This window comes from Dermacentor albipictus, chromosome 1, assembly GCF_038994185.2.
Source record: "Dermacentor albipictus isolate Rhodes 1998 colony chromosome 1, USDA_Dalb.pri_finalv2, whole genome shotgun sequence".
Classification (NCBI taxonomy): Eukaryota; Metazoa; Arthropoda; class Arachnida; order Ixodida; family Ixodidae; genus Dermacentor; species Dermacentor albipictus.
In genome coordinates this window covers 419,029,238-419,044,203 of record NC_091821.1, presented here as the reverse complement: position 1 = coordinate 419,044,203, position 14,966 = coordinate 419,029,238, and the positions used below count along the sequence as shown (strand labels likewise).

Sequence of the window (14,966 nt, the reverse complement as noted above, 5' to 3'; positions counted from 1 at the left end):
CATTGCCCTCACCTTTCCATCCGTACTTTGAGCCGTGCAGTGTCTGAAAGTGGCATGTTGAACTTCTTGGAACGAAGGCTTATCCTCTGGAAAAGAAAAGGAACAAAGTAATCTTAATTAACCTCGCTTGGCATAAAATGCAGCAAAGCAAGCACTTTCTGCAGAGCAAATACATATACTGCAACAACAGCTTGTGAACGTAAGGTTACATCAAATTACTTATCTGTGCCCTTTCGTGCTTCTAGCACGTGACATACTATATCTTCGTCATGAGTAGAAGCTGTGCGTTGTAGCCACTGGCCACAGAATAAGCGTGTCAACAACTCATTTTCGTGGTAAATAGGTTCAAATGTGCGATGCATTCCACCTATTAAGAAAGTCATATTCTGCTACATAACAGCACTAGACAATGTTGCATCGAATTACATGACGCATACCTATCCTCCTGAGACCCGGGATGCATTTGGGTGCACAGATTTTTTCCAAACTTTCAGAATACGTCAGTAGGGTTATGAAGGTGAAAAGTGTTAACTATTTTTTCAACAGCCCTGATAGTTTCAGCTTAGCGCGATGTCCAATATATTGGACACTGGGATGCTACCTGGTCTTTTTTCACCCAGCGCGCACGTAATGACGTACCGCAGATATTGCACTCAAACTCGTGTGCAAAAATATTTTAATAACTCGAAAGGCAAAGTAGTAAATAAATTACATAAACAGAGCATTCCTATACTCAACAAAAATTTTGCACTTGTGTTCACTTCCTGTGGGCAATTCCAAAACACCTTTTTGTCCGTGGTGATGCAGAAAAAGAGTCGACATTTAGTGCAAAAGAACTTTGTTTTCATGACGCAGCCCTGTAGTCTGCATCGCGCAGCGTTTAGCAGTGGGTAGTGCTCTTTTCTTGGGGTTCTCGAGGAAACACAGTCGAGCCTGCTTTGATGGCAGATGCCACTTTGCTTCGTTCTCTCTCTCCGTTTCATCCTGCTTCTTCCCTTGAGCCACAAGAGTCTCAGCAACAGATTGGCGGAACTGCACATATTTGAGTATTTCTTTCCGCTGTTTCTTCAGGGAGCGTATGTTCCGCATGTACGGCACCCAGGAGTTGCTGAGGGCAATGTCGAAGAGGTGAAAGATGGCTCTGATTATCCACTTGTTGACGTGTGCTTTTATCCTGTAGTAACTTATCGTTCGGTCTGCCTTGTCAACACCACCCATGTTGACATTGCACATGCACAATATATCTGGTAGAGGCATATCGATGTTTTTTTCCTTACGAGACCACCTGCGACAGGCGTCTTGAGGGACCTAGCCATGAATTAAAAAAAGAAAAGTTATCGGCTTAATTCATCAGACATGCGAGGCAGGTCCCCTAAAGAAAAAAAGAGACGCGATTTCATCTGCAAGCCGCTAAATGCCAACAGTAGTCGCATGCTGTTCATAACAAGGCTATCACAAAAGCGCGGTCAAAATAACCGAGTTGAGTCCTAGCGTCCAACGTAATGGACACGCGAAATCAAAGGAAGCGTAAAAAAAAGTAAGCGCGCGAACAGTTTAAATTTCGTATTCTGCGCGTACGCTGTTGTATTACCTTCAATATAAAATCAAAAATATACCCTGAAAGCATGTAGAAATACGAGAAACCGTGCTTACTTCTCTGGCAGCTGCCGTAAAACGCCACGCCGCTTAATGCCGCCATTGTGGAACTGTTTCTGCGGGAATTAGAACGATGTATTTTCATCAATGCTGCATAGATGGCGCAAGCAGGTGTCCAATAAGTTGGACAGTGCGGTTTTATGAGGATGAAAGCCTTGTCACAGGAGTACTGTCTCATTTCTGAATGTCCAATATATTGGACAAATCCCCATAGCGGGGTCTCAGGAGGCTATACCTTTCTTTCACATCTGACGCACTATTTGTTGGTTGCATATGCAAGCAGTGAGAGAAGTTTTTCCAAGTCTTCGCGGCGTTGCCCGCTATGCATGAAATGGAGCACAGTAACAAATGGTTAGGTTGTTGCGCACCTCTTCCACAGAAAGTCCCTTTGTGGGCTCCTTGGGAGCGCCAATCGTCGCAGCAGCAGTTGCATCACCTCCGGATAGGGCTGTCACTTTCAGCCGAACCTTCTTGGCCTCACTTTCGTTCGAGGCTGGCTCCATGGCCGTAGGTGCGGCGGCAATCTTTTGAGGTATAGCAGCAGGAGCAGCAGCAGCTATGGATGACGCCGTGAGGTTGCTAGCTTCCAGGCTCAACTTTGCAGCCGCTGGTGGTTCCTTCGTGACAGGCGTTGCCAGCAGCTCTTCTTCACGAGCAAAAACATCGCCGTTGTTGGCCTTGCCCTCTGCAGGAAGCAGCAGGCTCTCTTCGAGGAGGGCCTCATCTTCATTCACATCCACACCTTGGTCCAGACCCTCTGCAAGTAAGTGGAGAAATGTAATGGACACTTAGAGCATGGCAACATGCTATATGACATTCTTTAGCTAATTAACAGCAGACTAGCACTCGTTGCTAGAGAAAAACTGGCTGTAATAACTAAACCTCAAAGTGCAGCAAATTACTGTTACAAATTATTTTCTAAAAAGCAAGCGCCCTTCATTTGCCAGTTATGTGCTCTGCAGATAATACTGGTTTATATACAGGGGTATACAGTAGCCCCGAAATTTTATTGCGATAGCAATTATATGGACACTCCAGGGGAATTCGGCATCGTCGCGATGTTCCATATAAAGTCCAAAGACAACAGCATCATGCTGTGAGTCGTATGCTGTACGTGCAAGTGAAAGCCCGCGAGGGAAGCAGACGATTGCGGCTAAATCTGGCACGTGCGAAGGAAGAAAGCGGAGAGCAAATGCACCGTCCCCCGTCACGCGAAAGGCCGTGGGGGGGGGGGGGGGGAGGGGGTGTGGCATTGTGCTCCGCCAGCAACTGCGCACTTCGCAAACAGGCGCAAGGGGAACCGACGATCACAGCTTAATCTGTCACCCCATATATAGAGGAAAGTGGGCAGGCAGCATGGAAAGGACCCCCTCCTTTCGACTCCGCCAACAAGTGTGTACTTTGCACGATGAGGTGTGCCATATCTCGAAAAAGATTCACAGACGGCTCGCACCTATGTGCAAACTGTGATCTCGCCACTCTTGCGTTGAAGCGATAGACCGCATGTAGGTCGCTTCGCTTGGTGCTCCTGCCCCACTTGCTCGCCTCAGCGTTTTCACAGCGAGTGTCCGCACTCATCAAGTGTGATGCGTTCCATGTTTGCTTGTGCGTGCTGACACCATGCTTGTTATAATTCAGTTAGCAAGCGAATGTTTCGAAGTTTGTACGGCCAATTAAACTACTATCCTTACTTCGTATAGCCGTCTACTAATTTGCTATCGCAATCAATGCTTCGCCTTTCACACAAAACTGCGACCTTGTTTTTTTTTTGGCAGCTGCACTTGCACACCTGTGCAGGTGCCGTGGCAAACTACCATGCGTGCCTTTACTCCAAGGCTGCTGCAGCCAAAATAAAACTGTCAGTCAAAATACAACTTTGGCTAGAGAACACGGCTTAAAAATATGATGCCGTGTGAGGAAGCGTACTACCATATTTTTTGCTAATGGAAAGGCGAGTGCTAAAGACAATACGATTTGCACCTCCATACTAGTCGCCGAAAAGAAGACAACCAATTAGGAGCAATTCGTTACCTGAAAGTGTAATAAAATTAGACAAGTTAGTGTTGAATATATTTATTGACAAGGTCGCTATGACCCTGTACACAGGGTTTTACATGAGGAGTGGGTGAAAAAAACTTTGTTGATGTTGACAAAAAGTGACTCAATGGTGCCTCTGAAGTGAGCCGGGCTGACGAGAAGGACAGCATTCGAGGGGAAATTGTTCCAGTCAATGACTGTCTTAATAAAAAGCGACTGAAGGTGCATGGCAGTGTGGGGACGGAGAGGGTATACAGGTTTAACATGGCTGATATATTGAGAAATGCGGTGAGCTGGATTGATGGGAGAACCGTTAGGTAAGGCATGAAAAAAAAATGATAACAGAGAAAGCTTTGCGGTATTGCAGAGTATTCAAAGACAGTAGACGTGCTTTGTCTTTTAGGTTAGTTATGCTAGTAATGTAAGAGTAGTCAGAATATATGAATAATGGCACAGTTTTGTATCTCTTCAATAAGATCAGTTAGGAGATGTTCCACAGGATCCCAAATAGAGCTAGTATATTCTAATTTTGGTCGGGCTACAGTTTTGTAAGCTAGTAGCTTTAAAGGAGAGCCCTGTGCTATATTCCGCCTGAGGTAACCTAAAGTTTGGTTAGCATCGTTAGTAATCTTGGTTATGTGCATTGTCCAAGTTAGTTTGTGGGAGATATTATTCCTCAGTAAAGTACTTTGTGCATATATTTGCCATTAAGAGTATATCTATGTTGGATAATTAAGCCGCATATGAAAAGAAACCAAGATGTTATGTTATTATTCACAAGCATTAACCAGTCATACATTTATCTAATTTTAGTAAATTGTTCTGGAGAGACAAGTTGATTGGGTGATAAATGATGCAGTCATCTGTGAACAAGCGTACCTTTGAAGCAATATTAGCAGGTATGTTGTTAATATAAATTAGAAAAAGGAGTGAACCCAATACAGCGTCTTGTGGCATGCCAGATAAAACAGAAGATGGACTTGAAGTATTGTTAACATGCACAAATTGCTGTTGATTAGTGAGAAAATCATTAATCTAGTCTACGACAAGGAAGTGTAGGTCAAGTTGTGAAAGTATTAATAGCAAGTGCTTATGTGGGACATTGTCGAATGCTTCTTCATGATCAATAAAGCAGGCGTCAATGGTACGGTATGTTTTGATCAATGTTAGTATGAACGTCGTGAAGAAAAAGTGCGAATTGGGCGTTACATGAAAAACATTTTTGAAACTCATGTTTCCCTGGATTGAAAAAAAATTACACAAAAATACAGCAAGGATATAAACGACATGCTCCATGATTTTCAAACAAACACAAGTTAAGGAAATTGGGAGGTAGAGGAGCCTTTCTTAGGAACTGGAACAATCTTACCCAACTTCAAATCCCAAGGCAGTACTAAATGACAAATACTCTTGAAAAATGTGAGACAAGATAACACTTGTTATATATTTAGTATAATTAAGCACTTTAGAGTTAATACTGCTAGGGAAATCTGATGAAGACAACTTTGATGAGTCTATTATCTTGGAAATACCTTCAGGGGAAGATGCTATGTCTGACATAATGGGGTGATCAAAGGGTGGGAAATGTGGGAGCTCATTATCAAGTTCTATAGTGAAAACCAAACAAAACATAAAATTGAGTGTTTCTGCTATTGCATTATTGGGAATGAGTTTACCAGTGTAGTCTTCAAAATAGGTAGATGTTTTAGGTTGTTTCGGATTGATAATTGTCTGATTGATAATTGTTAGTAAGCAAAATGTTAAAGGCCAACTCCAGCGATTTTTCGATGTCAACGGATGTCAATGAAATTCACTGCGTATGTTCCTCTGCACGCTCCCGTCATGTCCTCAGAAAAGCAGGTTTGAGAGTTGCACATATTTTTTAGAAATGAATTTAATAAATTGCCTGGAACACCCTACGTTACCTACTCCTCAGTTACAGGCAACATTGTGTATGACGTCAGGGAAGTCCCACACTCAAAGCATGCCGGGATCATGCAGACGACAGTGATGAAAGTGCGGAGGAGTCGACGATCGTGAGCTAGTGCTTCGCGTGAGAAGTTGCCGTCATGAGAATTTGCGTTCCCTGTGGAGAGGCAAGTGATGAGGGGTGGCAAGTGGAGTTACGTTGTCGGCTGCACAAACTTCAGCCCTCGCCATCCGCACATACAGTTCGAGTTGATGCCGATTGCATTCAGCCAAAGTTAAGCCTCTATGTCACAGCCACACAGTTCAAGTGTTGCTGCTGGCGGACCTGAGCAACTGACCTGAACCTAATTACGCCATTGGGATGAAGAAAACTACTTCTGTGGTTCAGTTTTGCCCTTATGGATTTGACATAAACCCTTCCTCATTTCGTACAGTGCACACACAAAAAGCGAGAAGCAATGACATGGAGCGATGACATACAAGATGGGTGTATTTTTACGTATTGTCATGCAGACTCATTATTTAGCTTCCGAGGTGCACTGCTTGCCTCGTATCCCAAATGGGCAGCGAGTGTAGGCCCCTTCGATACAACAGTGTAAACAACCACCTTGTTCAGCTGCCAACAGTGTATATACTGGCATCGGCGTTTACGAAAAAAAAACTACGCATTCTCTAAATGAACGATCACATGGGCAAAGTCCTTATCTATGCCCACTGTACGGAACATATTGTGTGCATGAAGAGCACACGAAGAATAAGTAGGCAGCATAACGCTCCCGTACGACAGTCTCCCGCTCTGTGTTTTCGAAGGTGCGTGGTCGCTCATATCAGCGCGATTCAGAGTGATGCAACGGTGCTCACATGCACAAAATCTGCCTGTTTTTATATGTTCTGACATCATTTGACATCGACGATGAGCGGCTAGTATTACATCCCAAGCGAACGAGTGGTCGCTGCACCTGCCAATCGCTGTAAACAAATACACCGCTTGGTACTTTGGACTGCCAGCGGCGTTTTTGCGAGACACAACGCGGAAAGTCGTGCTCCACATCTTACAGCGAGCATGCGAAGCGTTTTCCTGAGAAGGGATATAGCACCTAAAATAGCAAACAGCCCGTATAAAATCAGTTGTTTGGGCTACTCTTGGTCTTCATGTTCTGGCACGATATGTAGTGCATGGGCACTGGCTCTCGAAGAGGTTTGCTCGGCTGCTTAGTCAGGTTTCGTTCTTGCGATTCTTATTGCTTACTTAATATTATTTTCGAATCTGCGAAACAATTTTACTATCAGACGTGTGACAGGGGGGTCTCGGGAACCTGAATATTCTATTACCTTGACATGGTCAAAAAAATCGCCGGAGTTGTGTTTTAAGCAACATAAATTTGAAAAATGAGTGTTTGGTCTGAGCCAAAGCAGAGTTAAACACCTTAGCAGCAGTGCGATATCTCTCCCACGCAACCAAGTCACTGGAAGATTTAAATTACCTGAAATGCTTATTCTTATTTTTAGGCCTTTTTAACTTACAATCAAACCACGATGAAATAGCTCATTCCTTTATGGAAGCTGCAGGAATGTATTTATTGATGAGCCTATGCATTTCTGATTTAAAAGGCAACCAGTTTATTTCAACGGAGCACAAAGAGAAGTCTACTGATAATACCAAAACTCTTAATACTCTAACAATCACCCCTTACATGAAGTGTTATTTTTTTAGCTTTAGGGGAACATTTAGGTTTCCATAGAAAGAATTGAATGGTTACATGGTCACTCATTTCTTCAAGTGAGAGGGGGTATGTTATCAGGATTGGATTTAAATATCATTTCGAGGATGTTAGATGAATGCGTGCTTTGTCTAGTAATGAAAGTTACAACTTGGGATGGATTAAATGTGAGGCATGCATTAAAAAAAATTACTTTCAACATTGTGTTTTAAAGGGACACTAAAGGCAAATGTTAAGTCAAGCTAAATTGATAGATTGATGGACAATAACATCTAGCGCAATAGAGGTAGTCCTTCCATTACAAAATTAATTAGATTAATCATGATGGAAGTATTATATTTCTTTTTCGTAGCCATACTGTGTTACGATGTACACTTGTGCAAATGTTTTAGTATACATATTTTTAAATTTTATTTTTAATTTTTAATGAAGTTGAATTTTTTCATTTGCATAAAAGCTTCATTTCATTTTAATTCATATCACACACTCATTTATGTGTGCTTTTTTTTTTAGAAATGGCAAGCACCGAAACAACGGTTTTACCTAATGAATGACAGCTAGATGCTTTATTTATGGTGACAGGCATCAAGCCGACAGGTTTGCTTAATTTCGTTTTAACTTTTCAGAAAGCCATACAATGTCCCCCCAATCCCCCATAAAAGTAATATCCCCACCAAAAATTTTAATCTGCTGTGTTCCCTTATGCATTTCCTGTGCGCAAGTGTGTGCACACACACTTATAGCCTTTACACATTCAGCCTGAAGGAACAGATCATTTTAGTGCTGAGTTCTCATTACACTTTCTAGCTTGAAAATTGCAGTGAAAGCTCAGTAAACAAAAATCACATAAATTGAACACAGGCGCTTGTAAAGTAATTCTTGTCAAAGGCCGATCCACGGTCAAGTCGTCAAATGCTGCTAAATGTGATAATGCAATTGTTTCTTGAACCGTTTATGTGCGTCACGAGACATTTTCTCATTGAGCGCAACTTTCCTCAGCCTCTCCACACCACCACTTACTACGCAACAACCCTTGGCTGCGAGCACCACAATGTGGAGAGCGAGGCATCAGCGCCCTCTTCCTTGGCTAAGCTCTTTCCAGTCGACTGAAATACCTTAGTGTATACATAACTGAAGGAGACTTACTCAAGCACCCACCAAGATAATCTGAAAATAATGGGGAAGCGGAATGTACGCGACAATAATGAAACATACAGCACTTTGGGACCACAATAAATATGAGGTGGTGTGTGGTATCTGGAATGGAGTAGTGGTTCGAGTGCTAACGTTTGCAAATGCCACTCTATACTTAAAATGGGATATCTTGCCGGGGTTGAAGTTAACCAGTTCAAACCAAAGTTAACCAGCTAGCTTGGGGAGCCCATGGTAAAACCACAAATGAGACAGTGCAGGGTGACATCAGCTAGGCCTCTTTTTTTTCCTAAGTATTATTTTTTAAAGTATGAGAAATGCAGAGCAAAATTAGTTTTCAAACTCAGGAGCATCGATAAAATGAGTGGGTGGCTAAAGCGCACAAGTATCTGTACTTGAAAAGTCTGGACACAGAATGGAAGAGGAGGTCAGAAATGTTGGCAACCAAGTATAGGGCAACTGAAACTGTAAATAAATAGCCAGGAGTCATCAGAAAGAAAGTGAGAGAAACAGACAGTCACCACCAACGGCCGCACTTTCACACGGCACAAAATTGGCTGCGAGTGCTTTGAACTGATCGACTTTCCAAGTTGCTTGCTTCATGTTAATGCACATTCACATTATACACCAACCTACAAGAAGACGTTGCCTTGCAGCAAACTAACTTGATAGCTGGAATGCATTAACACCAATTACAGTCTTTTTAAGCTTAGAAAAAAGAAAAGAGCTTATAAGACCTACAGAAAAAGCAAGCAAGCTCTATTTTATTTTCTCCCTGCCAGCATTTCTTTTTGAAAATTTTAACACCAATGCGGTAAATGGTTCATAATATGCAGAATTGACTAACAAACCTATTTTTGCGCTGTATAATGTCGGACAGGACTTTACCGTACAGTCGCATCACTGCATGATGATTGCTTTATCGTGAAGCCCTATTAGGACATAGGTTTGAACTATAATCCAATTGTGCTCTATGCTAGGGAGATGATACCGCCTCAGTTGTGCTGAGCCCTGTCGCCATATTTCTGTGCCAACCCAGAAGTACTGTGAGCAAGATAGCTTGAGCAGTGCAAAATTAGTGCCATACTGGCAATGAATTTCATTGTTTCCGTCATGCTATTCGAGACAAGTTGTTCAGATGCACTTGCAGCCTTTTACCGTCTACATAGTTCACCCACATGGCATTAAATGCATCAATCTAGGCCATCTACAGTGCTACTGCAGTAGGAAACCATGGCTGGATGATGAAAAATGCATAGAATAATAAAACAGGCTGTCTGTTGCAATACATGAAGAAGCTGAAAGTGTATGGCATGTAAACACATTTGATTTGTAGGGGAAGCTAAAGGGATGCAACATGCCTGCTCAGAACACCCTGCAGTCACGGGCAGATGCAGACGCTCTTCACAGGGACACTACTCACATGCACTAGATAAATGCGCTGTGCCCCCTGCTCCCTGAAACTGCCGATTTCCAACATAATATTGACAGACAACTCCCCCCTGTGTGCAACTCATCAAAAGTGTGAAAGCCCTCAGCAATTTATGGGGATAAAGAAATTAATTATTCGAATGAGCATAAGCTCAAGCTCTACTAGCCTCCCTACGCTTCTTGAATTTGCATACTCACTCCTAAATTATACTAAAAGTGTAGCTTGAACTTTGGATGTCAAAGGTAACTATTGCAGTTGAAGCCACTATCATATTAATATACCACTATTATTATCCTTAGCCTGCTATAACACACATGTGACACAATATGAATCAAGAGCTTCTCAATCTAATCATACAACAAGGCTACCAAGCTCGAGGTAAAATCACATTGTTAAGGCAGTTTTACAGCTCCCTTACACAGACCACAATTGTGCTCCAAAGTAGAAGCTTCTTACTAATACCCTTGTCACATGGGAAACCTCATCTTGAGCTAGTGCACTTTGCGGCTAGTCTCATTCGCAGGCACTCACACGGGAATACTTAGTGACACTTGCTGCAGAACGCACTCAGTGTGTTCGGCAAACTCACTTTGCTGTGTCGAAAGGAGTAGCCTTGGTAGCAATGCTAGAAGATACATAAACTGATGTGGAAAGTAGATTCGGCAGTGACCTTTTTCGAGATTGGAAATGTTATAAGCTAATAAAATGTGGTATACTTGTAAAAAAAGCTACTGTACTATGCCCAATTTCAGGGTGTTTATGTGTAATGGCTGTGCAATTGTTTATGCCTATGCTAGCCACCTTAACTGTGCAGCCGCTGTCGTTCGTTCCGAGTTTATAGGACGGAAGTAATGCATCCATGATGACATGGTCAGATGAAGAGACCAAGGCGCTCATATGTGAGGTGCCTTGATAGTATTTCTCGCTGCTTAGGATGGTGACACGGTCATCGTTGTGGTACAAATGCCCTACAGACACCCAAACAGCACAACCTTTCGTCGAGCGAGCAAAGGTGGAATGCTTCCCTAGCTCAGCTGACAAATAAATCGAGTGGAGCATGACAGTGTGTCTATTAACTTTTGTCGTTTTACAGCCAAGCTGACTGTACATAGTTTGCATCTTTAGCAGATGTGCCCGTAAATATGCAAAACTGATGCAATTCTCTGTATTGTCGTAGCGCATGGAAAGTGAGTGGAGTCTCAGAGTGATCCTCAACCAATTAATAAGCACTCCAATAATATGCTCCAAATGCTCGCAATCCGTTCTTGCGCCAACAAAATCTGGCATTTTCTCTCTGCTCGCCTCGGATGTGACGCTCTTTTGACATGGCTCGTGATGATTAATAATATTATTAATCACCTAATATTATTATGGTTGCAATGAACTCCTTCAGTTGCATGAAACTTTATCTAAATGTCTTTATTTTTAACAATAACACACTTTTATGTTGAAAACCAATATACTTAATATTTGTTGTGCCTCCTGATTCACCCATTGCCAGTGTCATTAATTGCAAAGTACACCTTTCTTTCTCGTCTAGCAACTCGCCGCCAATGTGGCACTCTGTGCACTGAAGTGCATTTGCTCGAAGTAACACTATATTTGCCCGTGTGACACGGGTATAACTTGCTAAACAATGCAGTACCGATTTCACCGCCACCCAACTTGACACTAAGTTAACCATGTACCACCGCCTTTCCAATTGAAAGCACGAATGTCTCATTCGTAATGCAGTTTCTAATCCATAACTACACAGAAATTAGGTTCGGTAAGCCGAGTATGTCTACTGTGAGCATATATAGCTCTAGTTCGCTGAATTGTGAACATATAGCTAAGTCGGTCACAAATCCTCATTCCGCGTCATTGCGTCCCAAAGGCGCAAATTTAAGCCCGCAGTTGTGACGCGAGGTCAAAGCTAATAGAGACAGATGTTAACACCATGCGTGAAAAGGTGCCGTTCGCCTTGGCGTATGACACAAGAAGGGACCACATAATGAAAAACAGTCGCCTTCCGAGCAGCAGAAAACCGCGCAACTCAATATGTTACGAATATGAAGAGGGTGAATCGCATCGCAAACTTACCATCAATCTGCACGTCGCTCATGTCTGCTGGAAACAAGGAAGAAATACGGCAGTTAGCAACCGGGTCAGAATCTAGAGCAACTTCCATGCAGTGCTATGCAGTAGTTACCTTTGGGCAATCCAAGAGCGGCTTCAAGGCGCTCTGCCAGTTCACTTTTGTTTCCCGCCGTGGAAAGGCCCCTGGCCTTGAGTTCTTTCTTTAGGTCAGCAACCTGCAATAATAACGAAGGAGAACATACAGCTTTCAATGCTAACGTGCCCGTGTTGTATTTAAAAAAGCAACGGCTAACCCTGCGAAAATAACGACAGAGATAATAGTTCAGTGTTCGCATGGCGCGCTGTGTATAGGGGTTACATGCTACGCCTGTCGCATGGAAGAAGCGCTAATCGTACCTTTGGCTAACACTAAAGGCATATAAAGAAGAGTGAAATTCGGACAAGCTTACCTTCATGTTACGAATTGAGTCCGCACCTACCATGTCCACGCTGTCCGCCATGGTAAACAATTTCTTTTCTTTCTCTCTTCCCTGTCCTCACCCCCCCCCCTTCCCTACCTTTGTTGTCCGCCCATTGTACGACAATACCACTATTAAACCGCCTAATACAAACTGCGCAAGAAAATTTATTTTCAAATAAAATTATTTTAAAAAAACATTTATTGTAATAATATTGCTACTAAAATTATTTAATGTGTTTTTTTTGTTTCATAATACATATTGCTGCTTATGGCTGCATTTGGCTTGCAAGGTGTGCAGTCTCACAATGTGGCGCGAAGACGCGTATGGACGCCGGAGTGCGCGCGCATTCAAGAATACACTCTACGAAGAAGCGCATCGCCTGGCGTTCCAGCGGTGAACTTACTTTTGATGGCACTTGTGCGGGCTGTCTTCGTTGAGCTCAACGCTTTTCAGACGCGCGCATAAAAAGAAAGACGTTTCGATCGAGCGACTGCGCTTTCTAATCAAATGGCTTCCGACGAGGACGTGTCAGGCGACTGCCTGCAGCCGGTAGTCACTCCCATCAAGATTGACTGGCTAGACCTTTCGTCGTTCGGCTACCCCGACTCGCTCGGCCTTAGCGCCCTTCCCGGCTGCAGATTCAAGGAGACGTGGAGGGACGTCGTGCGCGACGTCGAGTACCTCAAGCTGGAGGACGTCAGCGACGTGTTCGTGCTGTGCACGCGCGGGGAACTGTCGCTTTACAGGGTCCCGACTCTGCTCGCCGAGTACGAGAGCCACGGAATGACCGTGCACCACTTCCCCGTGCTGGATGGCACGGCGCCCGCCATCGGCCAAATGCTGGACATTCTGCGCGAAATCGGTGAAGCCGTTCAGCAAGGCAAACGAGCGCTCGTTCACTGCTTCGGGGGCCTTGGCCGCACGGGCGTCGTCGCCGCCTGCCTTCTGCTCAACTTGGACGACAGCATGACGCCCGAGCGCGCTGTTCGCAAAGTACAGGAACTGCGGGGCACGCGCGCCATACAGACAGTGAAGCAGTACAATTTTATACACGACTTCAGGCAGGTTCGGGACGAGTACCTGAAAACGACTGGCGGCAACACAAGTACATAGACTCGTGCCGAACGCTGCCTTCTTAGCAGAAATGGCCTTGCCACCGTCTACGTCGTGCTCAACTTTGGGAAGTACAAAATGGGGGGCCCGGGTAAGCCGCTCAGAAAGCGCAAGAGCTGGAACGTGATACTCGAGCCACGCAAACGGTGGAGGTTTAAAACCTTATTCCTGGTGTTATGAGTGCTTGAAACAAGTGTTTTAAAAGCGACAAGTTAATAAAATTTCTCCTGTTTCGCTAGCAGGCCTGGCGTCACTGTAACCTGCTTAAAGGGACACTAAAGGTTACTATTAAGTCAACGTGGACTGTTGAAATACCATCACAGAAACCTCGAAACGCTTGTTTCGTGCCAAGGAGAGACTTATTTTAAGAGAAAATGCGTTCTGAAGCGTCCGCGTACCTCTAGCGCAGTTCAAATCGCCCGCCCTCCGATCGAGGAGAACTGACATCATGGTCTCATAGTGACGTTGCGCCATCGGTGAGTAGAACGGCGTCCGCAGACGGCGCTACGGCTTTTCTGCGCAAAACGCAAACGCGCGGCCAGAAACAGAGCCAAGACAGAGCCGACAGCAGTGCGAAAGCGGGAGTATGGTTGCTAGCGGAAGGAGGAACGCATTACGTCCCACGGCACACGGAGAGTCCGTTTTCGTTAAACTATAGGCTGCGGCGAGCTCGCAGCGTGGTCGGCTTGGTCTGTGAGCCTTTTCGCACTCGCAACAGGGCATAAAAAAGTGCGAATCGACGCAAAACTCGGCCTAGAAACGTGCTTCGCCACAGCCAAGCTGGCATGACCCAGATGTCGTTTCCCGCATCGCCACCAGGCGCCGCTACTATACCGCAATACGCCCATAAGCTGGTACTTCATTCTATGACGCTAACTTCGACGCTCGTCGCAATGGACCCTGACACCGACAGATTGGCTCGCGATGGTGGGCTCAACTTCAGCGATTTGAGCACCGACGAGCGCAACCTGCTGCTGAGGGCTCGCACTGCCGGCGTCGTTGCGTACTACGACGGCGGCCTCGACACCGGCTCTCCGGAGCGGGAAAGCAACGAGGGCTTCCCACGACATCACATGGACGTGGCATTCTCGCTGCTTGTTCCAAATGAAAGTTTCGCGAGCCAGCAGAACCCTCACAGCACGACGCGATAACGAAAGTACTGAAACTCCAAAGCGTGCGCGGCGCAGGGTCGAGCGCGCAGAGTCGAGCGAAAACGAAACCTTTCGAACGCCCATATTACTGAAGGGCAACGTCAAAATGTTATTTTTTCTTAGAATCGAATAGACGTAGACAAGTAGCATTTTTTTCCGTCTTATAATCGAACGAAATGATATTTTTAATACGAGTAGTTGAGTATTAGTAACATAAATTACGGGGAGACCTTAC

General features: G+C 44.4%; 2 protein-coding genes across 3 annotated transcripts in view; one reads left to right on the top strand and one right to left on the bottom strand.

Moving 5' to 3' along the window:
• The window catches only part of LOC135900406 (SAP domain-containing ribonucleoprotein), a 28,175-nt gene extending 15,605 nt beyond the window's left edge, over positions 1-12,570 (bottom strand). Inside the window, exons 1-5 of one of the 2 annotated variants that reach the window (XM_065429899.1) lie at positions 12,456-12,570; positions 12,119-12,221; positions 12,010-12,036; positions 2,025-2,413; positions 13-86 (exon numbers count right to left, since the gene is read on the bottom strand). In XM_065429899.1, the coding sequence (XP_065285971.1) occupies positions 13-86; positions 2,025-2,413; positions 12,010-12,036; positions 12,119-12,221; positions 12,456-12,506 (644 nt within the window). In that variant the 5' untranslated portion in view covers positions 12,507-12,570. The remainder of the gene's footprint in view (positions 1-12; positions 87-2,024; positions 2,414-12,009; positions 12,037-12,118; positions 12,222-12,455) is intronic. The other variant, XM_065429900.1, reaches the window with a different exon arrangement.
• A 197-nt stretch (positions 12,571-12,767) lies between these two features.
• LOC135900443 (cyclin-dependent kinase inhibitor 3-like) lies at positions 12,768-13,821 on the top strand. The gene has a single exon (XM_065429946.2). It carries the CDS (start codon positions 12,975-12,977, stop codon positions 13,578-13,580), a length of 606 nt encoding a protein of 201 aa, XP_065286018.1. The 5' UTR covers positions 12,768-12,974; the 3' UTR covers positions 13,581-13,821.
• The last annotated feature ends 1,145 nt before the right edge of the window (positions 13,822-14,966 follow it).